This window comes from Zootoca vivipara, chromosome 4, assembly GCF_965207765.1.
Source record: "Zootoca vivipara chromosome 4, rZooViv2.hap1.1, whole genome shotgun sequence".
NCBI lineage: Eukaryota > Metazoa > Chordata > Lepidosauria > Squamata > Lacertidae > Zootoca > Zootoca vivipara.
The window spans coordinates 63,920,205-63,946,275 of NC_142587.1; the positions used below are offsets into that span (position 1 = coordinate 63,920,205).

The following is a 26,071-nucleotide window of genomic DNA, read 5'->3' on the forward strand; positions in this document are numbered from 1 at the left end:
TGAATGTTGTTGTTGTTGTTCTGAAATTGCTGTTTTCTTTTGATTGTATTAAATGTTATTTTGGACAAGCAAGTACTGATTTGCATGGGGCTTGTGCTCTGGGTCATTGTGCACATATGTGAAATCGCTTGCAGTTGAAACACCCTGCTCTGCCCATTTAGTGACATTTTTTTTATTACGTCTTCAGGTCACTTCAGGGTTTGGCGCTTTGCACGATCACATACAAACCAGTTGCACCTAAAACAGGTGTTGCCTGTATTTTGTTTTTATTTTGAGGTGCCTCCAGAGTCTTGTGGGGTAGAAGAGCAAGGTTTTTTTTTTAAGTGTAGGTTAGCAGCCTCATCTGGGGTTATCTCTAAAAATATTAACTAATCACCTGTTTTGAAGGGCAAGTTTGCATAACCTATATGTTATTTATTTCCTTTATAACCTACCTTTTGAGCTCAGAGCAGCATACATTGACCCTCCTCTTTTTTTATCCTCACAAAAAACTGGATCTCCCCAGTCCTAGACAAGCACTCTAACCACTATGCTACACTGACTTCAATATATCGTGGTGTCTTTCAGAGAGTGGTTGCCAAATTTAATAGCAGATATCTGTGGCTATAGCTTTTATGTATGTTTTGGTCAGAAAAATGGGAATAAACATAGCTGTACATTTTATATTTTTGCTTCCAGCAGAGCAGTCTACTCACTGGGATTGTGCCTACTTCTGGCCACATTGAGAATCCTTCTCTAACAAATTTCTTCCTCTAGAAGAAGATTCCCTAGGTACCCAGTCTGAACAGGGTAGGGTCCCAACTTTTTGAAATATTAATACACCAACTTTAATGTGCAAACTTAGGAACCAAGAAAAGACAGAAAATGTGACAGAGTCAGCCCTTTTTGTACCATTCATAATCCCCTCCCATCATGAGATCCCTTGGATCCCTTGCAAAATTGAGTTCAAAAATTACAAAAACAGCGAGGAGCAGCTATCTAACAATAAGTGAAGGCTACAAGCAAAAATTGACCCAAACAGAACCATACTTCTAGGTTTGGATTCCTGTTAAAGTTTTTGTTAAGCCATGGAGAGTTTTCCTAAGTCAATAGAGGGGAAGGTCACTGTTGAACATAGTGGAATTTTCATTTTCCCACTATGGGTGGTCAGTGAGAAAGTGCAAGGGAAGTGCAAACGGAGTCTTGTTTGCAACCTTTTAGCTTGTGGGTTCCTAGTGTTAATGGGTGCTAATGCATTTAATTTATCCCAGGAGGGTGTTTAGTGCTTCCTGTATAGTTCTTTCCCCCTTCAGTACCCTAGGAAGTCAATCAATAGGTGTGCTGCAAAGCTTAATTAAATTGGAACTGGGCAGAGAGCAGGGTGTATATACATTCCATAGACACCCACACCTACTGAATATAGTGTGGAATGCTTAGGTAGTCTGTTTAAACATGACTAGTCCTGTGCTAGATCGCTTTTCTAGCAATATAGAGACATTTGAACCAATAATCTTGGGAGACACTGAGAATAGAGGAATGTACTTACCGTACTTAGTCTTCAATATACAGTACTTGTCTCGTCTCTAAAGGTCTGGTTGGTAAATACAGTATTTGAAAGATAGCTGACATGACCAAATTAATTGAGACATGTATTTTTTGAGTTGGCAAATAAATCAGAGACTTTTGAAGTAAACTATTTCCTCCTTACTGAATTTATAAAATAAATTAGCTATGAATAGTTAAAAGAAAGATATGGAGGTCTCGTACACCCCAGGTAGTGTGGTTGCTGACCTTGAGCCAGACATTCTGGAGAGTGAAGTCAAATGGGCCTTAGAAAGCACTGCTAATAACAAGGAAATCATCCTGAAGGAAATCAGCCCTGAGTGCTCACTGGAAGGACATCCTGAAGCTGAGGCTCCAATACTTTGGCCACCTCATGAGAAGAGAAGACTCCCTGCAAAAGACCCTGATGTTGAGAAAGATGGAGGGCACAAGGAGAAGGGGACGACAGAGAACGAGATGGCTGGATAGTGTTCTCGCAGCCACCAACATGAGTCTGACCAAACTGCGGGAGGCAGTGGAAGACAAGAGTGCCTGGCGTGCTCTGGTCCATGGGATCACGAAGAGTCGGACACGACTGAACGACTAAACAACAACAAGTTACAAGGGTTCATCTTTGATTTGATACTGTCACAGTGGCGCTGGTGGCTACTCTAGAGTAACGACTCCTCACAGCTCTGCATTTTTATCCTTTTATTTAGTGCAGTCTATTTACAGTGCTGAAACAGTGCTATGTACATGTTGTCAGTCGGGTGCAGAACCTCCGAATGGAGATTCCCGCGTTTTCCTCCAGCAAAGTAGCCTGGGGATACTAAATCTCCGCCCACGTCGCTTCCTGCGCAATTCCGGGGTCGCTGGGATCGGTCTTCTTCCCGTGGTTTCCCTGCTTCCCCCTTCCTTTCCCAAGCGGCACCTTGGCTCGGCTACCTTGCCCGAGCCCTGGCTCCTACTTCCTGATTCCCCACTAGAAACATCCCCCTCCCCGCTCCCACTTCCGCTGGGCGAAGAGCTCGTGTTTAAGATGGGAGGGGGCTGTCTATAGCTTCTGTCCCTCACAGATACTATTTGTAATTATACCACTGATACTTTGTATATTTTTTACATGTTTAAAATAAAAAATGACATGGTAAGCCACCCTATTTTGAAGTTATAACAGGGATAATGACAGGTGATGGCTAGATGACAATTTATAAATTGGTAAAAGCTATTTACCAATTAGGGTAAAAGCTAGAGGTGTCTTGTATGAGCATCATGTACTTCTGCTCATGCAACAGAACTTAACCATCTCCTCCTACAGGGAACCAGGCAGAGGGCCTTCTTCTCGGTAGCACCCTCCCATCAGATGTCAAGGCGATAAAGAATTACACAACTTTTAGAAGACATCTGAAGGCTGTATCGGGAAAGTTTGACGTTTTATGATGTATTTATATTCTGCTGGAAGCCACCTAGAGTGGCTGGGGGAGGCTCAGCCAGATGGACAGGGCATAACTAATAAAATTACTGCTGCTACTACTACTGCTACTACCCCACATTCCTCCAAATGCCACCTCTACTCCAACTCCACCTGGCCTTTCCTCAATTTCGCTTTTCTCCCCCCCATACCAGAGCATAAAAACTCTCTCTCTCTCTCTCTCTCTCTCTCTCTCTCTCTCTCTCTCTCTCTCTCTCTCTCACACACACACACACACACACACACACACACACACACACACAGAGACCCTTCTCCCCACTCCCACAAATCATTTACTATAGACATGAGTCTGCTCCATTTTCTTCCTGCCCCTTGCCCTGTAATGTGTAAAACTAAATAAATTACATTTTATTTTAAAATAACACTGAACCGATGGTGATGTTAGCTTGTATGGTTACTGTATATTGAACTTTACTTACTTGCTGTTCCTTTAACTCATAATGATTACACAATAAATTACTCTTTTTTAAAAGAAGATATTTTGAGTTATTCCATCCGTATTTAAACCTAAATTTTCCTAAAGCACTCTCACCCAGTTTGCACTCATCAACTAGACCCTTTTCATTGTCTATGCCCTTTTGCCTCTCTCTGGAGTCTCTCAAGCTTGAGTTCTGCTGAAGTCTTTGCCTAGGTATAGCAACCTTTCTTGCTTCAGGCACTGAGCAACCCCACTGACTCTTGCCTTCAGAGTTCTTTTGAAGGTTGCCTCTTGGAATGCAAGCAGGTCTCAGCTTCTGCCAATGATTTCAGCTCTTGGCTTGTCCCAGGTATCCCAGAATTCCTAAGCCTCAAAGTCCTCCGCCTGGCTGCAGCTTCTTCTCAGCTGAATCTTGAATCTTCTGTTGTTGTTGTTGTCGTCTGCTGCTGCTGCTGCTTCTCTTCCACTCTCAAGGCACACTATTTGCCGGAGACTTCCCATTTATGTCCAAACAGGGTCTCCCTCCCACCAGTCATTTCAAATTTGGGTGAAATTCACCTCCTTCATCACGCCACAACTCTGGTTCAGTGGGTTGAGACAGTATGTCCACTTACTAAATCAGTTAGAACTTGCAGATTTTCAGTCCATAGTGTCTGTCTATAAAAACAGAAACCTCAGTCTCAGAGCTTATCTGCCACCAAGTAAAGTGGCAGTTAACTGAACACTGCAGCCACCTGCAGGCTCCCTCTGAGACTTTGTGTTTGTCACAGCTCACAGCTGTAAATCAAGATAGTTATAGCCGATTAACCCTTTACATTCAACAGTGTGAATTCCCTTATACATTCCTTTGACACATTACCTAAGAAATAAAAAGTGATTCGTTCACATGGATTCCCCCCCCCCTTTTTTTAGCAAAGACTGTTTACTTAGAAAGATTATGAGTTCAAAGAAAGAATAGAATTGCCCAAGATTGAGAAAGTAGACATCTTTGAGTAGGTGGTTTAGCTGCGAAGTAGATTTCTTCCAGATTTGGTCTGATGAAGAAATATGAGAGCAACAATAAGGGGAGCTTCAGAAATGGCATTTACTTGCTCATTTTTATGAACTGTATATAGGGAAGCATGAAGATGGCTGAAACTGTATGCTAGGTGTGCATGTGTCTGTGTACTATTAGAAAAGTACAGTGGTACCTCTACTTACGAATAACTCTACTTACAAATGTTTCTACTTACGAATGGAGCTCTGTCCGCCATCTTGGATGCGGTTTAGATAGGATTTTTTCTACTTACGAATTTTTAGATAGGGTTGCTTCTACTTACGAATTTTTTCTCCCAATGCATTCCTATGGGATTCGACTTACAAATTTTTTCAACTTACAAATGTGTGTTCGGAACGCATTAAATTCGTAAGTAGAGGTACCACTGTACAGTGTTTGAAGTAGTACTGAATTGCTAGGAAGCAGTTGCATCGAAGTACTGTATCTATTACTGTGGGCTTGTGTCAGTGAAGCTTCTAGCTTTGATTAGCAGAATAGGTGGGGGGGCACAGAAATTATAACATTGTTCCAATTGGAACAAAACTGTTTGCATTTCTGAAGAAAGTGAAAGTTGTCAGTTTGACTAACGTAGAATTTTCACGAAAATACTTGATCGGGAAAGGGGCAAGCCAGGAGTGGTCCAAAACCAAGCTCCTGAAGATTTTTCCAGAAACAAGAAGTCAAAATATTGGCAAACTGAAAATCCAAATCACACATTTCAAATTTAAAAATTGGGCTCACACATCCTTGTTCATCTGAAGAGCTCCAGGCTCTCAATGGCTTAATTCTTCAAGAGATGATCTTAGCTGATGACAGGAAACAAGATGGTGTTGCCTCCCCTCCACCAATATATGTGTGTGTTGTCTAACACCTGCAAACAAACAAGGGAGCCAAAGCTTTAGAACAGTCTGCACATTTGCCATTTCGGTTGAGAAACATGTATTGAGGATGGTTTAAGAACTGCAGATCCTCTGATTTTGCCTCTCATTTTTTGGCCCGTCATTCCTCATATTTTATGGTTTATTATGTCTTGCCTACCACACCCCAGGCTAGCACAGTAGTGCTGGATGTTAAAGATTCCTGGAAAATATCAGACCACACTCCTGTGCTAATGCAGTTCCAAAAACATCTGCATCTGATTTATTCCAATCTCTGGAAGTTCAATACTTCCCTTTTGACCAAAGTTCATGAATAACATCCACAAGCCTTTCAGTAATATTTTGTCATGACAGACTATAGGAAATAAATGGACAGTAAAATACAGATAAAACAAGCAATAGCTAGTTTTAAAGCCCACAAATCTCCAGGATCTGATGGTCTCGGAAGTGATTATTGTTGGGCTTAAAAAAAAAAAGATTCAAGAACAACTTATTATACAAAATCCCTTATTCCTGGTTCTATTCGTGGATTATTGTAATTCCAGCACTATAGAAGGATTTGAATGATGTTCCTTCATAACATCAGCTTTTTGTTTAGAAACTTGATTGCGAAATATTTACTGCAATTAATGACAACACATCAATGATATTATTTCAGACTCAGACCAGTCAAGATTTATAAAAGAGAGATAAATATCAGATCCAATCAAGGAAATTCTAGATATAGATGTCCAGAAACCCCGTGTGTATTTTTGCTTTGGACGCATACAAAGTATTTGATTGTGTTGAATGGCTTTTCTTGTGTGAGTGTTTAGAAGTTTCGAATGGGCGCCCTTTTCTCTCAAGTCATTGCACTTTATACCAGCGTTTCTCAACCGCTGTTCCGCGGCACACTACTGTGCCGCGAGAAGCTGGCTGGTGTGCCGTGACGTGAGAAGGGCGATTTTGCAGCATCGTGGTCCCCTTTCGCTCTAGCTGCAGGAAGCCGGCCAGAGCCTCCCCCCCTTTTTTTTGCAAATAAATTTTGGGAGGGAGACCGAGGGAAAGCCGCCCGCTTCTCTCTCACGCCGCTTTATGGCTGCTGAAAACCCCCCAGAGAGAGCAGCGCCGCTGTACAGCACCCAGGCTCCCTCCTCTCCCAAGGTAAAGGGATCCGCCGCCGAGAGTGGGAGGGGGGGAAGGAGGAGCGCAGGCGAGAGCTGGTGGGCAGAAAAGTTGGCCAAGTCGCGGCAAGGCGAGGCAGGCGCGCGGGGGGGGGCGCGCGCAGGTAGCGGCTCGCGAACTGCGAGGCGCCAACCCGGCAGCGGAGAGCTAGAGCGCGCGAGGAGGGAGCGCGCACAGGCGCCGCCGCCGCTCTTCCAGCCCAGCTGCCATTCTCCCAACACTAAGCGCTCCCCTCTCCCCTCCTTCCTTTTATCCCACACCCCCATCTTTGCCTCGCTTTCTCCCGCCCTGCCCGTGGCCGCAATGAGCTTGACCCGCCGGAAATCAATATTTGGCAAGTGTTTCTTACAGTCATAATTATGATATAGGGCGGCAAAGAGTTAATTTTTAAAACTTTTTTAATGGTGGTGTGCCTCGTGGTTTTTTTCACGGAACAAGTGTGCCGTGGCCCAAAAAAGGTTGAGAAACACTGCTTTATACAACCTTCTCTGTGGTGGTTCCTATGAATCACTTCAGCTCAGAACTATTCAAAATCTCCAATGTTATAAAGGAAGGTTGTTCTCTATCACCCTTGTTTGTTTGTTTGTTTTTTACCCTCAAACCATTATCTCAAAAAGTTGAACTTTAATTTTGTTACCAGGAGAGTTCAAGGAGATTAAAACCTGGAAGACCACTCTCTGTCCTCAAAAAGCAACTTTTCTCAAAGGCTATATAACATGTTAGAAGACATTTTTATGACAGGTCTCATTGGCCTCAAATCTATAAGGCAGAAATTACTGAAAAGAATAAACAATCTGCAATGAAACACAAAGAACACTATAAACCAATCTACAGTAATGTAAGATATTCTTAAATTGTTTCAACAGTAGTAGTACTACCTGGATTGTCTTGTAAGGATGTTGTGAAGCAGGTCAGCGGACTGCTGACGAGGATGTCTGCTATGGTGACAATGTGCATTGAGGAAGCACTTTGGGATGTTGTTTTAGAGATTAGAACCATTGCTTTTGGGTGGGAGGGTGTACTCAAGGGTATGCAGTACTGGCACCTCCCCCCCCTCAAATGTTAACAGTGTGGCACTTACTGTAACAATTTCATACCACCACTTTTTTCTTTAACAAAAGAAAGAAAGTACTGATTACAACTATTAAGTATTGGGTGGTATAAGTTTTAATTGATTAAATATGCATATGAATTAAGCATTTTAAAGAAGGCAGCCCAACCTACATACAGTGGTACCTCGGCATCCGAATGACTCGACTTCCGAAGGTTTCAACTTAAGAAGTCGACAAGCCCGGAATTCTTTCAGCCGTGCGTGCGTTCTGCGCCTGTGCAGAAGCGGCGTGTGCAGTCTGCGCAGAAGCGCAAAATCACGCTTCGCGCATGCACAAAACGGGCGCTTGGACAACTGATGACTTCGACTTACGAAGAGCTCCGCAGAATAGATCGCCTTCGTAAGTTGAGGCACCACTGTACTTGTAGCAGCAAGCACCATTTTGAAAGATGCATTCCTTCTTGTATCGAGAGAAGAGTTGATGTCTCAAAGTGGTGACAGGCACCCATGGCTTTTCTCAATTACTTGTGCTCATACTATGTGGTATTTAATCAATTAAATACCCTCTTTTCAGTTAAAGAGTGGCCCATGTAATGAACGGAATCCTGCAACCCGTGTGGAGCATAGTTTGTAGGCCCTGCGAATTGTGAACTAGAAAGCCACAGGATTTTTTGAGTCTAGACCAGGCGCCAGCAATGTTTTCTGGCTGTCGGCCATGAGCATTCCCACGGACTATCATCCGTGGGCTGGACATGTGCAGAAGCGATTTCCAATGCCGCGCTGCCCATGTCCACAGCGCCAGAAATCGCTTCGGCTGCACAGATGCCGGAAATCGCACCTGCGCAGAAGTGATTTTCGGCTGCTGCGCAGGCACAGACGCAATTTCTGGTGCCGTTCAGCGAGTCCCCGCACTGCGCTGTGCCAGTTTAGCACAGTGCACGGGGGGGCTTGCCAAGCGGGAGCCTCAGTGACCGGGCGGCTTGTGGGCCGGAGGTTGCCGATGCCTGGTCTAGACTTTGACAGGTCTGCTATATCAGTGCTCCCCAACCTTTTTATTGCCATGGACCAGTCGATGTTTGATAATTTTACCGCGGCCCGCTGAGGGGGGGACGTTGATTGTTTATATTTTATTTAGATTGTTTTGATTTAATAATTTTAATTTAATTGTATTTAAATGTTCCTTGGGCGGCCCAGTACCAATTGATCCACGGTCCATGTACTGGTCCATGGCCCGGGGGTTGAGGACCACTGTGCTATATCACCTCTGGGTATTCTGCTGGCTATGAGTTTTGCTATATCTCCGGCATTGTGATTTAGAAATTGTAATGGGCGATAAGAATCAATAAAATTTTGGGTGTGTGCTGGATTTGAGCTAGCAGACAATTCTTTTTCTGCTGCCTTCTAGTTAAAATGTATTTTAGAATCTATGAAATGCAGCTGTTACAACTTACTTTCTAGATGCAATGATTTTTCACCATGGATGAGAAAACATTAAAAAAATCTTTTGGAAAAAGTAACTTTGTTTCACACCAGTAGCCAGTAAGTACCAACAATCAACTGCTCTTTTGATTTCTGAAGAGCCACTAGATTATGCAATGTGTAACATTCCAGTCCCTTGTTCTGCTTTTGAATGATCCATGCTTTTAAAAATTGCAGCAGATAGCTTTAGAGGAGTTTTATCTCATCATTTTGTTGTGCCCTTTTGTGGGGGAGAAGTCTTCATATGACCATTAATTTCCCTTCTGACATTTACTTCCTAATCACAGCCTCAAATTACTGTTATACAATCTTTGTAAAAGAGTTTCTGAGTAGCCTTGATGATTCAAGAAGTACAGTTGTAAAATAAAGTTTACGATAAAGACTATTTATTTAGGAAGACTGTTTATTTAGAAATACAATAATAAATAAATCAGACTATTTATTTAGGAATTAATGTTATGTACATACACAGATACATATACTGTAAATTAGGAGCCAGCAGTTTTAGATGACAGCAACTTTATTAGATGTACAGGGAGTGAGAATGGTCAAATATTACGTGTTACATCTACCAGTGTTGGACTACCTTTGCAAAACAGCAAACATTAATTGCTTCCTATATGCTGCCTAAAGTTACGTGGCTTCTCCTTGTATACAATTATGTGTGAGAGACTGTTAAATTATAACATAACACATTTGGAAAAGAGCACATAAATGTGCAAGTAGTAGTTAAGACAGGTTTGTGTTCAGCTCCTACCTTGCTAATTGTTTTCTTGGGATTATTTGGATTCTGTAGAAAGCTTTTCCAAATCTCCTTTATTACCGAAGTCATTGTTGCCAGCAGGAATAAGATTAAAGGTGCTTAAGTCTGTAGAATTGTTTCTAATTTGTATATGTCATTTCAGTGGCATTTTAACAGAATTTTGTCTTGCCTCTTTCCCCTCCCTACTTCCCCATGGTACTGTGCTCAAGTTAGGTCTGAGAAGCAAAGCTATTGGAAGAAATTTCATTTTGTTCCCTAATTATTATGCTGGCACTTGGGAGATAATTTTTCCCTTCATGCACTGCCAATTAATATGCAAATGAGCTGATAAATATTTATATCATGATTTAAATTATGCAGGGAGCGCTTTCAGTGTACTCTGCAAATGAATTGTTCATGGACTTCAAAGTGCTGGCTGCTGTGCTTAACGAGGGGAGATTTGCATAAGGCCCTAATCAGGCGCATACTGATTAAGCTTCATTATGGAAACTGCCAGCTGCAATCTTTGTTTCTATTTTATTAAAAAAAGGGGAACTTTTCATGCTTCAGTCGCCTTGACAATGTCAGACACAGCTAGTAGGAGAGACTAAAACTCTACAGAGCAACTGAAGTTTCTCTGTTCAGTTGAAGATTGCTATGGTGTAACTGAAGTTGTATTTCCTATCCCCACCCCTCCCTTTCTTCTGTTAAGAGTAGTAGTGTAGGTTTTTTATTTTAGAAATTATCTCTCCCCCCCCCCTTTCCTTGGACTATCTTAAGCTGCAGAGGACTGCACAGCAATGCTGGACTGCAGCGACTACATTCTAGGTGGGTACCAGTTCAACTGACTCTTGCAAGCGTTTTATATGGAAATAGTGGTTGTTGGGTTGACTATGCAGTGGCTTAATCGCATATGCAAGACTTAAGGGAGGCATTTCTTTGAAAGGCTGAGGACTACCAGCGATGCAGTGGCAAGTTCCTCCTCCGTTCTTCATTTTTTTCTGTGTTCAGGAAAATCTTTTTCTTTATTTTTGGATAGAATGGAGTTGCTCTTCAGTTTCAGTGTCGTTTAATGCAGAAGCTTCTGATATTTCAATCTTAAAAAGCATTTGATTTTGGAAAGAAATAGGAACTTCATTTCATGTATCTGTTTATGTAAAACTGCATAGGGGTGAGAGTCTTCTGCCATAACTTCCTGGCCTGACCAGATCATTCTAAGTTTGGTATATTTGTGTGGGTGTAGTTGATAAAAAGCCACACTGTTCAATGTTTAATAGGAAGCAAGCACTGCTAATACTACTGCTGATACCATTCCAAGAAGTGTTGCATATGGCTACTAATGTTCTGGCAGTTGAAAAATATGCTTTTAAATTAAAGTATAGGCTTCATTTAAAAACATATTTTGCAAATATGTTTTTAAGGTTTTGCAAATTTTATCCTTTATCTTTGGGCCTTAGAATTTTAAAAAAATCATAATCTAAGGATTTAGACTACGGTACCTTAGAAATGTAAAATTTAATGTGATTTTTGCTTCAAGATACACAGCTTTTCCCTCCATATATGCCATTTTAAACAATGCTGTATGGAGGAATCCTAGCAAATGACACATTCATCTTAGTGTGAACAACAGTAGCTGAATTTAAAGGGTTTATCAGTTCTAAGAAACACACACACACACACACACACACACATTTTGAAATGCTGATAATTTTAATGCTGACTGGCCTTGATATCTGTTAAAATGCTAGTAAGAATGAATCTAGATTCTAGAAACTCATCAGGATGTGACCTTAGCACTGCACCTGGTGCTTTCAATCTATGCTTCAGTTTGCTATGTGTACTTTAGATTTTAGTGTAGCAGTATTTTAGTGTCATCGTTACAAATTAAGCCTTATGCTGCTTGTGAAAGAAAGGAGGAGGAAATGACAGTCTCTATAAAAATATAGAGAAAATTTATTTGAACATCCACTAGCCAAATTAACTTGCAGATAGTGGATTTTGCCTATTTCATCACTAATCCATTCCTTGTGTTTTTGTGGTGTGGTGCAGATCATTGAAATTAACTTACTGGATCAGATCAAGTTCCAGTTAATCTAGTACAGTATTTTGTTCTTAGCAATTGTCAACAACATGTGTTTGGATGTTGACAAGCAGATCATCAGAGTAATAGCCTCTTCTGTTGCTTGTCCCTAGCACTTGACATTTACAGGTATACTACCTCTGTCATGGAGGTTCAGTTTCACTGTTGTGACTAATAGAAATTGATGGGTCTGTCTTCCATGAATTTGTATCATCTTAAACTAAAGGTTGCTATTATATCTTGTGGTTATGAAAAACTCTTGACAGTCTGACATATTGCACACTGGCTGGGACTGATGGGAGCTGTACTCCAAAACATCTGGAGGGCACCCAGGTTGGGAAAGCTGTCCTAGGCAATGGGATGAAATGTTTATCTTGTTTTGAAGCATGATTAGCATATTTAACAATACACTCTTTAATGATACAACAAAAGATGCATTAAATTTATTTTGCTTCCAAATATGAACCCATGGAGTATAACCCTTCTATGGGCACGGTTTTAAAATCAGACTTTTAATCTCGGGGTTCTGGGTTCGAGCCCCACATTGGGCAAAAGTTTCCTGCATTGGAGGAGTTTGGACTAGATGACCCTCATGGTCCCTTCCAGCTCTACAATTCTTTGAACTTCTGACTATACCTTACATATATCCAACATCTTTTAACTTACAAAGGCTCCAGTATAGCCTTGTGAAACCAGCTCATTGTTGCTGCTGTTTTTAAACATTGTATACTATTATGTACTAATGCTTATTATGTACAAATTCTTAGCAGACAGATATGGAAGAAAGCATTTCTGAAAGATGCCAAATGGACTCTAAAAAGAAATCGTGCTGTGTGCTGTGGCACTGCGGAGGTTTTTAGCCTTCATATTTATAATGCAAGTATTTTCAAAAAGAGTTGATGGCACATATGTACTAATTTTTTTAAAAAAGAAACAACAACTATTGATTACTTCATTACTCTTCAAGGTTGTAATCATCAAGAAGCTGAAATTGTGTAGGAAATGGAATTAATTAGCTTCAAATTAACCTTGCTCTCATGTTGGAGAACTGCTGTATACTGGGGAATATCCAGGGATATGACTCCCTGTTATGCAAATAACTGCATGCATGATGCAGCAGGAAAATATTCTGCATTGTTGGTGGAGCAGTAGCTGCTGAAGTAATCTTTCCCACCTGCCTACTATTTCTGAGGCTTGACTGGTGCAAATGTCTTTAAGAAATAGGATATGACAAATGGATTTCTTTTGCAGCACTTCTTAATAATACTTTCACATCTATACTGTTACCCTAACCTCTGGCATATGTTTTAACTCTAGCATCAGCTAAATTGTAAAGAATGCAATATTGAATTCTTCACTGTCAAATTCCATTGTTAAATGCTTTTCTGTAAACATCAGTGATTTAGTTTCAACAGGTGAAATCTTGCAATCGTAAATGTTGAAGGGCGTTCTTTCTGCTATTGCTAATTATGAGCAGAGCTGGGGAAATCCTAGATTGCTTGTTACATAGAGGAATATCTAAAAAATTGAAATACTTTCTTGCCTGGATTATGGCTATAGTGTGTTTAGGAAAGGCAACAAATTATTTTGACTATATTAATTTAGTCAGGTTTCTGGTGCTTAACTTTCTTTCCTCTTCTTTCGCTTTTCTCTTACAGTCCAGTCTTCTCTGGATCTGGTCTTTGCTCACAATTTAATTTAATTTTTTGGCATATTGGTTTGCTTATTCCCATGATCTGTTGCCACCTGCCACAATATATGTCTCACCACCTTTGTATTTTTAGATCTGCCTGCCTTGCTAGTGAATATTTGCTGTAGTTCTAATGTAGTACCCAGTCTCCTTGTTTCTAACGATGGCTGTTCTTTTAGTATGGCAACTTAAAAAGATTTTTTATATAACTAGCTACTATTTAACTCTAGTTTCTTCAGTAGCCTTTTAGAAAAGTCTGGGAAAATGTTCAAACCAGTTTAAGCTTGTGTGTTGTGAGATTTGTCATCCATTTTGATGTGAATAGTTAACTAGTGCACCAAAACTGGGAGCCATTACCTTTGTGTAAATTCATGATGTGAAAAAACCATATGAACTGAGTCACAATCCAAGTGAGCATCCAAATACAGTGGTTGTTGTTGTTGTTTAGTCGTTTAGTCGTGTCCGACTCTTCGTGACCCCATGGACCATAGCACGCCAGGCACTCCTGTCTTCCACTGCCTCCTGCAGTTTGGTCAAACTTATGTTCGTAGCTTCGAGAACACTGTCCAACCATCTTGTCCTCTGACGTCCCCTTCTCCTAGTGCCCTCAATCTTTCCCAACATCAGGGTCTTTTCCAAGGATTCTTCTCTTCTCATGAGGTGGCCAAAGTATTGGAGCCTCAGCTTCACGATCTGTCCTTCCAGGGAGCACTCAGGGCTGATTTCCTTAAGAATGGATAGGTTTGATCTTCTAGCAGTCCATGGGACTCTCAAGAGTCTCCTCCAGCACCATAATTCAAAAGCATCAATTCTTCGGTGATCGGCCTTCTTTATGGTCCAGCTCTCACTTCCATACATCACTACTGGGAAAACCATAGCTTTAACTATACGGACCTTTGTCGGCAAGGTGATGTCTCTGCTTTTTAAGATGCTGTCTAGGTTTGTCATTGCTTTTCTCCCAAGAAGCAGGCGTCTTTTAATTTCGTGACTGCTGTCACCATCTGCAGTGATCAAGGAGCCCAAGAAGGTAAAATCTCTCACTGCCTCCATTTCTTCCCCTTCTATTTGCCAGGAGGTGATGGGACCAGTGGCCATGATCTTGGTTTTTTTGATGTTGAGCTTCAGACCATATTTTGCGCTCTCCTCTTTCACCCTCATTAAAAGGTTCTTTAATTCCTCCTCGCTTTCTGCCATCAAGGTTGTGTCATCTGCATATCTGAGGTTGTTGATATTTCTTCCGGCAATCTTAATTCCGGCTTGGGATTCATCTAGTCCAGCCTTTCGCATGATGAATTCTGCATATAAGTTAAATAATTTAACTTAAATACAGTGGTTATTCCTCTGCATTACTTTCAACAGGATGTACAGTGGTGCCTCGCTTAACGAATGCCCTGCTTAACGAAATTTCCGCTTAATGAAAGGATTTTTCGAGCGGAGGTTGCCTCGCTAGACGAATTCGTTTTATGAAAAATTCGTCTAGCGAATCGCGGTTTCCCATAGGAATGCATTGAAATTCAATTAATGCGTTCCTATGGGCAAAATAAATTTCAAAAAAATTTCAATGCATTCCTATGGGATTCGCTAGATGAATTTTTTGTTATAAGAAAAGACCCGTGGAACGAATTAAATTCGTCTAGCGAGGCACCACTGTATATGTCAGTGTGAGGGCATCTTTCACAGCTGTTATGCCCTCTTTTTCATGCTTAACCCCCCCCCCCCAAAAAAAATCATTCAGCAAGAGGTTAGGTGAACAATGGTTGTGAACAGGTACAGAAAGTAGCTGCAAAAGGAAGGAAGGCGGGACTTTTCATGAAACACCCTCCCCCCAATTGAAAAGGTAACTTTTACAATAAGAATTGAATTTTACAAAAAATCATTAGTGTTCCAAGGGAGAAAATGAGTTAAACATTTTGTGTCCTATTTTTACAAAATATTCAACAAGAGTCCACATGGGTTGTAGTAATTAAAAACTCAGCAGCTTATCCCAGTTGGAGAAGACCAAGAGTGGGTGGTATTCTGTAATGAGAATAAATCTATTTATATCAGCAATGGCTTTTTTTCAGTACCATACTAACAAGCATCAGTTTAGTTGCAGAAAGGAACCAAAAGCACAATGAATTATAAGACTAGGACCTGTCAAAATTGTTCTCAGTGGTTTAGATTATTTTTGCCATTTATTACCAGCAGCCTTTCATCCCCCAGCCCCCATTTTAAAATCCTGTTTCAGAAGTCTTGTTATGTTGCATCACTCCTTTTGCCAGAACTACGTCTTGTAAAGAGTTTATTACTATTACATGGTAATGCCTTTGTATTGCCATTGCACAATGACATCACCATACTGTTCCTGGTCTGATACAATGAATTATATATACCCTGAACACCATCATGCACCATCATACTCAGTTTAGCATAGTGATGTAATCACATAGTGGTAGCATCCAAGTCTCATGGCAACATGCCTGTGTACTGTTTAGAAAAGGATCTAGCAGCACTATTGGAAGCACCCAAAGGGTGGGTGAGCAGAGGCAGAACAGAAGTCTAAGCAGAACTTTGGAAAATTGTATAAGAATTCAGACAAAAATTATGATAATCCAAATGAAATTTTAATACAATCCTTCAGGTTTGGACTCTATTTTTTAAAAACGTAGCAAACATAATTGGTCTGTATTTATGAAGCACCTCAAGTACGCCTTTTTCAATTAGCTTTTTAACTATATCAATTATATAGTATTTTACAGTGATACATAGAGATTGCTGTGTCTTAATTTCCTTTTGCTATTTCAGGGTCCATACCCATCAATTGAGTTTGGTCAGTTTATAGTGCCCCCTGTTCACCAATATAAAATGTCCCGTTTTGTGCTGTAAAGAGGACGGTGTGAGTAGGGTTTTTAAAACCATATTTTCTGTTGCTTCTAATGCAGACTCAAGAATGAACACTCCGTCAGAAACCAGTAAACCTGTAAAAATGGAGAGTGGTGATGGGGATACAGGTAAGAATAAAATAATGGTGTGATTTTCTAAGGAATTCATAGATTTGGAAGGGACAATTATATTCTGGTCTGGTTTTATAATACATTGAAGGATGGTATGTTACAGTAAAATCCTAACCGTGTATATTCAGAAATAAGTCCTATTGAATTCAGTGGGTCTTACTCCCAGGTAAGTTGGGTTAGGGTTGCAGCCTTAGCAGTGTTTTCTTAGTATATGGAACAGCACTTACGTCTTAGTTCTTTACTCAGTGTTTGTTTTGTATGGGACCTATACTGTGTAAATGTGGACTAGTAATTATCATAGATAATGTGTCTTGGAGCCTCCGAGCAAAGAGCTGGCCTTATCAGTTCCCCTTTTTCATATTCTTATCAAATCCCCATCTCTGAATTTTCTTCTTGCACTAGAGAGACTGTTCTATCTAGGAAGCAGTCAGCATTCTGTGACACTGGTTAGCCACTTCCTAGCACTTTCGTGTTGCTGATAGGGATGAAAACACCACTACTGTACCTATGGAGTAGAAGCTGGGTACAAGGAGCTACTGATCTGCTGTGACTTAAGGGTTAGATATTCCCAGTATCTTTTTTCCTAGTACAGCTACCAGGTACTCATACTGGTGTATCTGTGTTAGAGCTCCTGATGTTTTATTTTCCTTATGGCTTCTTAATTGGACCTTTCTTCAATATTGTAGTTGTCACAGCTCATTCATTAAGCAGGATACCTTCGTCTTCTTTCCTGGGGATCATGTAACCTTCTAAATATGAATAAATATACCCTGCCTCTTGACCCTAAATGAATTCAAGATGGTGATATGGAATTCTGTGGCTGCTTATGACCATAACTGCCATAGAAGTGGTTTTGCCAGTGATAGCAGTGCACCCCAAAAATGTTTGTTGAAGACACTGGTGTCCTTTGAAATATAAAATGATTAGCTTTTACAGAAACGGTGACACAGTATTGAGGTGTTGTGATATGGGTTCATAAAGGGTAATATCTACTTCCTGCAATTTCCATACATTTGGATGGCGCCCTAATTTTGTGTGCACATCTGTTACCATCGTTGAGTTTGCATAGCCATCTGTTCTTGTATGTCCTCTCCATGCTTCCAGTTTTTTCTCACATTGTAACTGTGTCCCCTATTTCCTTTGAGCATACGGCATACCATTTTTCTCTGGATGACAGCCACTTTCTCATTTCATAGTAATTCCATTCCAATGTGGTTTTTGCATTTTTAATCTTTTTGTATCAATACAGGCTAGATAAGAAAGATATTTTATTTTTATTTCATTAAATTTATGCACCACTTGATTGTAAAAAACCTCAAAGCAGTTTACAAGAAGATATATTAGTTAATCTCTTTATGATACATTTGGAAGCAGGTTTTACAGGTAGTTGGTTCACTGAGAAAATGTTATCCTTTTATAAATTGCTTTGCAGTGATTTTGTCTGTAGTTAACAACTGTGGTACTCCTTCATCCATTATCATAAACATTCTTTTTCAATATTCACATCATGAATAAAATGAACAAGAAGCCATGATTCCAGGAAGGCAGGCTCCCACCTCATTCTAACCTGTTTACTCACAAATATGTCTCACAATGTTCTGTTGGACTTTCTTCCTGTGTGTTAGGATTACAATTTAAACATATTTATGATGAGGTCATTGGTGTTGCAGAAATACTTATAACTGCAAGAGTGATTGAATTGGGAAATAAATGTTGGTTGTTTGGGACTGAAATGCACCATCACCACCACCACTGGTGAGGAGAAATTTTGTTTGAACATTTTTCTGAAATGATTTTAATTCAAGCAAATTGTAGTTTTGAATTCAATCTACTAATGCTCTCCTGGTTTGGTTTGAGTTTCTTTAAGTATATGCTTAAGGCAAACAAATGTACATGGTTTTTTTTTTGCTTTTGTTATCCTGAAATATTTTGAGATTGGTTTGAGATTACAAATTGAACCTTCCCACTGGCCAAGTTAGCAATTTTATAAATACAGTAGTACCTTGGGTTGCGTACTCAATCCGTTTCGGGGTGCCATTCGCACCCCAAAAAGTATGCAGCCCAAGCGGCGCTTCAGCGCATACGCAAAGTGCCGATAGAGTGCTTCTGCGCATGCGCGAAGTGTGCAGAACGCGGTGGAACCGGAAGTAAACACTTCCGGGTCTGCCAAGTACGCAACCCTCAGCGTACTCAACCCAAGGTATGACTGTATTGTGGAGAGAAGCCTTTTAAAGTATTACAAAGACTTGTAGTCCATACATTCAGCTCCTCCTGAATCAAGGATTGGATGAACAATTGTCAACAATCACAAATGGCGTTCACTTTGCATTCGTGACGACTTTCTACAGTCATTGAGAATGACATAGAAGATGCATTGCATACCTAGACGTGACCAGCCCTAAATTTGAACTACATTAATATTTACAATCTAATTCTAGAGTTATTTTAGTGTACTCGCTATAGTGGGTTCTTTTAGGAAAGAACTACATGTCATAAGTGTCATGAGGCTGCTGTGCCTCCACACACACACCCCAATAGGGCCCATAAGATATAGTACAACTTATGCCTTGCCCTCGTGTCATTACAATGTGTGTGATCTTTCCACGGATATTAACTAACAATGTGGAGCAGGAACAGAAAAATGCAGAACAATAACCTCAGAGCAAGAGAAGTTGTTGTATTTGTTATGCAAGGTAGGAGGGAGGATTCAACCTGGCACTGTTGTTTTGGCAGCAGCCAATTTCTCCCTTAGTGCTGCTGCTTCTGGTCTGTTATAGTTTATATATTACTTCTGAAGCATTCAGTCAGGGATTGGGGGGGGGGGGCTTCAGCCACAGGATTGCATTCTGTTGTAGGCAGCCTTCTAGGGGCTACACACCATTGGTGGTCAGAGCTGCAGGCAAAAGTGAGAAGAGCCCAGATAGCACTGTTGCCTTTTTGCATTAGGCTATGTCCAACCCCACAGAGTTGGAGGTTTGCACACAAACACAGACATTTTCCATCCAGGCATGCAAAAGTCACTATCGTAGATCAAGGTCACATTCCAGACAACTTGAAAGTACTTGAGGATAGTGCAGAGTAAGGATTGGGCGGGGTCATGGCATAAGAAATGTCCCAAGGGCCAGGTAGAGGAGCCTGAGGGACAATATGTGGTCCCTGGGTCTGAAGTTCCTTCTCAGATATAGAAGCTGGAAGAGGTGGATTTGGCTGCTGAAATCCCCCACCCCTGGTCTAGTGTAATGTATGGCAGCTAGATTGGCCAGCAGATTATTCAGCTCTGAGAAAGATATTTGCTCCTCCCTTCAGTCCTTGAAAGTATCATGACCATTGATGTTACTCGTTGAGTTGAATTGTGACTGATTCATAACTTTCTACCTGGGCTCAAATAGACTGGGCTAGTAAGAGTTAAGCTGCAAAAGGAGAGGGGGGTAGAAAAGATGGAAACATTGCTAAGTCTTCCCTTGAAATTAGCTGTAGAAATATTATGGGACTAGGAAATGTTATTTCCCCTCTTTCCCTTACCTGTTATTGTCCTAACTGGTATGAACACGGCTGGAAAGTTACACAATTTTTATGCATCCTTCTTTGATTTAAAGTGCCAATTGAAGTGGGAACATAGACAGAATCTCTAGTACCAGTAGCAATGCCCTGATTATAAAACTCCCTCCTTTCCTATATAAGGTTGATGCAAACTCTGTTGAGGATTTTGTACCAGCTGAAGACTCACTTCTTCGCCAAATTGTTGTTCATTCTATCTATATGTATTTTGCACTGATTTTTAATGTAATCAATACTGGGGTGGCTTTGGCAATAAAGAACTGGTAATAACCTATTTTATTTATTTAAAATGTTTATCTGGTAGTATTATGCAGGTTGAATTCTGCCCATGGGCCTTCAGTTACTAATCCCTAGTTCAGGGGTCCCCTAGTTCGGGGGCCGTATGCGGCCCAATTGCTTTCTAAATCCGGCCCGCGGACGGTCCGGGAATCATGTTTTTACATGAGTAGAATGTGTCCTTTTATTTAAAATGCATCTCTGGGTTGTTTGTGGGGCCTGCCTGGTGTTTTTACATGAGTAGAATGTGTGCTTTTATTTAAAATGCATCTCTGGGTTATTTGTGGGGCATAGGAATTCGTTCATATATATTTTTCAAAATATAGTCTGGCCCCCCACAAGGTCTGAGGGACAGTGGACCTGCTGAAAAAGTTTGCTGACCCCTGCCCTAGTTCAATGGCTACACGAGAAGGTATACACAGGGCTTTTTTTTCAGCCCGAACTCACCGGAAATCAGTTCTGGCACCTCTCAGGTGGGCGCCATTGACATTATAAGAGAATGAGGTGAGTTGCTCTTTTTCTAGAGAAATAACACTGGGTATACTGCAGTGTTGCTTTTACAGCTGTGTACTGTGTGGGAGAGATTTCAGCCAGTTTTCTAGAGCTGTTTGATATTATTTACAAGGTTGTAAGAGCCAAGGTGGTTCAATAAATTGTAGTTATCTTCTGGTGGCCATGATGGAAGATTGGTATTGTGTCAATTTAACTGCCTTTTAGGTTGCATCCACATGATTATGATTGCTGCTAGGAAAGTCTGGGGCTGTATTCAACTAAATCATTGGCACTAGCAATGCTTCTAGCATGACCAGACATCACCTCCTCCGCCTACCCCTTCCCCAGATCTTCTCTGAAGAGCCAGGAGAACCCCCAAAATGGGGTATGTGGGAGGAAACGGGAGTTCATTCGGTCAGGCAAGCAGCAGTGTCCTAATTTAAATACAACCCAAGTAAGTTATTCTTTTTATCTCCTAAAAGCAGCAGTCATCAATGGAGAAGGAACCCCCACATCATTGGACAACCACCACACACATGGTTTCTAACTAGCAGTCTCAGAGCCTGTGGGATTCCAGAGGGGGAGAAACTTTTTAGAACATTGTGCAAAACAAAGTTAGGTGAAAAGCTGTGGCTTAATACTTATTACTGGTCCCCCAGCTAGATCCAATTCCTTGCCTCTTCTTTAGTAGGTCAAATGATAGAATTAAAACTCTATACCATAGGGTGATGCCCTTAGCCCATTGTTTTCAGTAAGATTACTCTGTGTATGACTTGTTTGGCTAGTACACCAGTCTTTCTGTTTCCATAGAATAATTCCACAGAGTTGTACTTTCTAAATCAGCGAAATTTTAAAACTGATTATTTAACACATTAATACCAAGCATCCAGTAGTATGTCCTAGTTCTTGAAATCATTGCAGTTTTTTATAGGCTCTGGCCAACTGTTCCAATAATAATAATAATAATAATAATAATAATAATAATAATAATAATATATTATTTATACCCCGCCCATCTGGCGGCTTCCAACAGAAAAATAAAACACAGTGATCTATTAAACATTAAAAGCCTCCCTAAACAGGGCTGCCTTCAGATGTCTTCTAAAAGTCTGATAGTTGTTTTTCTCTTTGACATCTGATGGGAGGGCGTTCCACAGGGCGGGCGCCACTACCAAGAAGGCCCTCTGTCTAGTTCCCTGCAACTTGGCTTCTCGCAATGAGGGAACCGCCAGAAGGCCCTCGGTGCTGGACCTCAGTGTCCGGGCAGAACGATGGAGGTGGAGACGCTTCTTCAGGTATACTGGACCGAGGCCATTCAGGGCTTTAAAGGTCAGCACCAACACTTTGAACTGTGCTCGGAAACGTTCCTAAGGGAAATTCCCTGATCATTGCTCCGATATATTGTCATATATTTTGAATGAGGAAGTGGACCTGCAACAAAATTAGCTGCAGTGCTGTCTGCAGCTATTCAGCATTCCAGCTATGCCTCTTTCCAGAACACACTGTTGTATCCCACCAACCACCCAATTTTCTGTTCTCCCAACATTCAGCCAGTATCCTGTGCAGTATCCTGAGCAGGTTCAGACCTCATTGCACTGTCTTAGGGGACAGGGGATTAGAGTCCTCTCAAGTCTGCAAGTCGTCCTATGCATAGATGCATGAGGTCCAACACTCCAACAATTGAGATCACTATTATAATACATTATTACAATCAGATTTTTAATTTTTAAAAATCTTATTAGTATCCTGAATTTAAGGCATAGCAACTTCCATAATATTGACTCTTCCTTTATCAGAACAAGTACAGTATGAAGCTGAATAATATAGTGAACAGGTGTTTTTTTTTATTAAAAAAAACATACGTGGATGTGGACAAAGTTCATGGATTGGTCAGCACGACCGCTTGCGCTCTGGACCTTTGCCCCTCTTGGCTGATAAAAACTAGCAGGGAGGGGACAGCTCGCTGGGCCAGGGAGGTTATTCTTGCCTCCCTTCGAGAGGGTGTGGTCCCTGCTGACTTGAGGGAGGCAGTGGTGAAACCACTTCTCCCGAAACCCTCCCTGGATTCAGAAAATTGGGTAATTACTGGCCAGTTGCCACTACCCCTTCTTGGGCAAGGTTCTTGATTGGGTAGTCATCAATCAGGTCCGGGCACTCTTGGAGGAAACTGATTGTCTAGCTCCATTTCAGTTGGGGTTTCTGCCCAGTTTCAATACAGAAACAGCTTTGGTTGCCCTGTATGATGACCTATGTCTGGAGAGAGACAGGGAAATATGTCCTACTGAACCTTTCAGTGGCTTTAATACCATCAACCATGGTATCCTTCTGGAGCAGCTCTCTGAGTTTGGGGTGGTTTGGGTCCTACTAGAAAGGTGTTTCCAGAAGGTAGTTATTGGGGAGCGTTCTTTGGCCCTGTAGAGCAGGGGTCAGCAAACTTTTTCAGCAGGGGGCCGATCCACTGTCCCTCAGACCTTGTGGGGGGCAGACTATATTGGGGGGGGGGAATGAACGAAATCCTATGCCCCACAAATAACCCAGAGATGCATTTTAAATAAAAGGACACATTCTACTCATGTAAAAACATGCTGATTCCTGGCCTGTCCACTGGCTGGATTGAGAAGGCGATTGGGCCGCATCCGGCCCCCGGGCCTTAGTTTGGGTCCCCTGCTGTAGAGCCTTCAGTGCAGGATTCTCCAGGTTTTGAATTTATTCCCCATGCTGTTTAACATTTACACACGTGGGGTCATCAGAGTTTTGGAGTTCATTGTCAGCAATATGCTGATGACACACAGCTGTACTTCTTTACAGGCGTGGCAGTGGATGTGCTGGACCATTGTATTGCCTTGGTAATGGAGTGGATGAGAGCCAATAAACTGAAACTCTATCTGGATTAGACTAAGGCACTGTTAGTGGGCAATTCCATAGACTTGATGGGTGGGAGGTGACCTGCTCTTGTGTACATCTGGATCCTTTGTGTCACTTGAGGCTCAGGTGACCTTGGTGTTGCAGAGTGCCTTCTATCCACTTTGGCTAGTGGCTCAGCTGCGCCCCTATCTGGACAGCAATAGCCTAACTTCTGTCTCTGGTAACCTCTAGAATTGGAATAACAGTATTGGGACAAAACCCATCCTCATCCTCCTTCTGAAGGCATGAGGTCGGATTACACCAGAGCTTACATCCCTTTAATTGTCATAGTCCATATCATTTATGTAGTGACAACATTCAATACTATTTTTGCTTCCATGCTGTCTCCGTCTTACATTGTTAGACATAAGCCAACCTTTTAGCTTTTCCTTGTCACATTTTGGATGACCCAGCATCATATTGAACTTAAGCTCAGCAATGCTAAATTCTTAATCTCATTCCATTCTTCTTATCCTTTTCTCCCTTAACCCCAGTGGTATTTTTTATTCATGTTCTTTTCAAGCCTGTAATTTGGGTGGCCATGTTAGATTTTGTTTTATCCTTTTCCTCCAATATTTACTCTCATGCTAAACTTGTCATTTTAATCTTTATAATATTTCTAAATCTTTCTAATATAGCCTTAGCCCCTTTTCTCCCACCCCCATAACAAACGTGTCTTGATTCTACTTGATTCTACGTGTCTTGAGGGTACTGCCAGTTGATCGTTGAGCCCAGGGGGGCGATAAGGTGAAAAGGTGGTGACTTGGGTTTATTGGCCCTGAACTACTGCTCTTGCTGACAGGTAGATAAATCGGCAACAAAGGTGTGAATGAATCTACGGATTTTTCAGACTTGACTTTTGAGGGGAATATTAATAGAATGTATCTTTCTTTGCATCCCCAGGCACACAGACAAATGGCCTGGACTTTCAGAAACAGACTGTGCCTGCCACAGGGGCAATATCTACAGCCCAGGCCTTCCTTGGACACCTTCATCAGGTAAATATTTGTTTCTTTTCATTCTGAAAGGTACTATGTCGGCAAAACCAGAAACAACAAAGTAGTGCAAGGTTGGTGTCTTCTTTTGGAGGTATGCATGGAGGCTACCAAAGCTATGGAAAGAGCAGCAGTGTCTTCCATCTCAACATAAGGAAGGATGATTTGCAGGCCCTTTGTGTAGGCCCACATTGCACGGTGTCTAATATGGCAATTTAGAGGTCTTTGTGACCTAAAACATAATTTCACAGTACATGGATATTTTTTGTACAACTGGATAGATGGGACCGGTTGACTGTATGGGACTAGTAGGCTACTTTCAAATGGGTTTCCAAAGAATCAAAGCTATCATTCTATGTGTCAACCTGTATGGTAGGCATATCTGGAAGTAGAGCTTGTTTTCACCATCCTATGTATTTCCATTTTCTTCTGAGAAATGTGGAAGGTGAAAATTATTACCTGGGAGGAGCAAGAGCAATCCATTTCTTTAGAGCAGGAGTGAGAAACGTTTTTCAGCCCAAGGGCCACATTCCCTTAATGCGGGTTGCATGTCATAGGCAAGTAGGCCTACAGGCAGATGTGGGTAGTGACAGAGACAAAGTGGGTGGAGCAATTGATGGGACTCTTACCTTCACACAGCAGGCAACGTTCCAGCCACGCAAAAGTCCGTGGTATCACATCCCACCCCACCCATTCACCAATATCATCCATTCTGGCAAGCAAGTGGCATGGACAGACTTCATTATACATTATAACCAGGCAAAAGCAGTTTAGGTGGCTATACAGCTAGGTTTGGTTATTTGTGGCCTGGGCAGAGTTCTGCAGGCAGGGAGTCCTTTCCTCAGTGGTACCTCTGGTTATGAACTTAATTTGTTCCGGAGGTCTGCATTCTTAACCTGAAACCGTTCTTAACCTGAGGCACGACTTTAGCTAATGGGGTCTCCCGCTGCGATTTCTGTTCTCATCCTGAGGTAAAGTTCTTAACCCGAGGTACTACTTCCGGATTAGCGGAGTCTGTAACCCGAATTGTTTGTAACTCGAGGTGTTTGTAACCCGAGGTACCACTGTACTTGGAAGTATGCATGCCTGCTGATTTCCTGACAAAACTTTGAAAGCCATCTAATCTGGAAGGACTGTGACTAATCTGTTTTCTGTCTTAGATTTTGACTCCATAAGAGCCTTTCAAGCTTGGGGAGGGGAAAGGGAAACAACTTAGAATCCCAGCCCTTTGTCTACCTCCTCTGCCTACTCTTTTGTCTATCATAGCAGCTACTGACATGGTGGAGGCAAGTTAGGTTTCCTAGT

At 41.4% G+C, this 26,071-nt stretch overlaps 1 protein-coding gene across 5 annotated transcripts in view; it reads left to right on the plus strand.

The window, feature by feature from the left end:
* POU2F1 (POU class 2 homeobox 1) overlaps window positions 1–26,071 on the plus strand; it is a 98,837-nt gene that overhangs the window by 44,291 nt on the left and 28,475 nt on the right. For all 5 annotated transcript variants that reach the window (XM_035116369.3, XM_088668024.1, XM_035116370.3 and 2 more), the window contains exons 2-3: window positions 16,470–16,538; window positions 24,675–24,769. In XM_035116369.3, coding sequence (XP_034972260.1) covers window positions 16,470–16,538; window positions 24,675–24,769 — 164 coding nt within the window. The remainder of the gene's footprint in view (window positions 1–16,469; window positions 16,539–24,674; window positions 24,770–26,071) is intronic.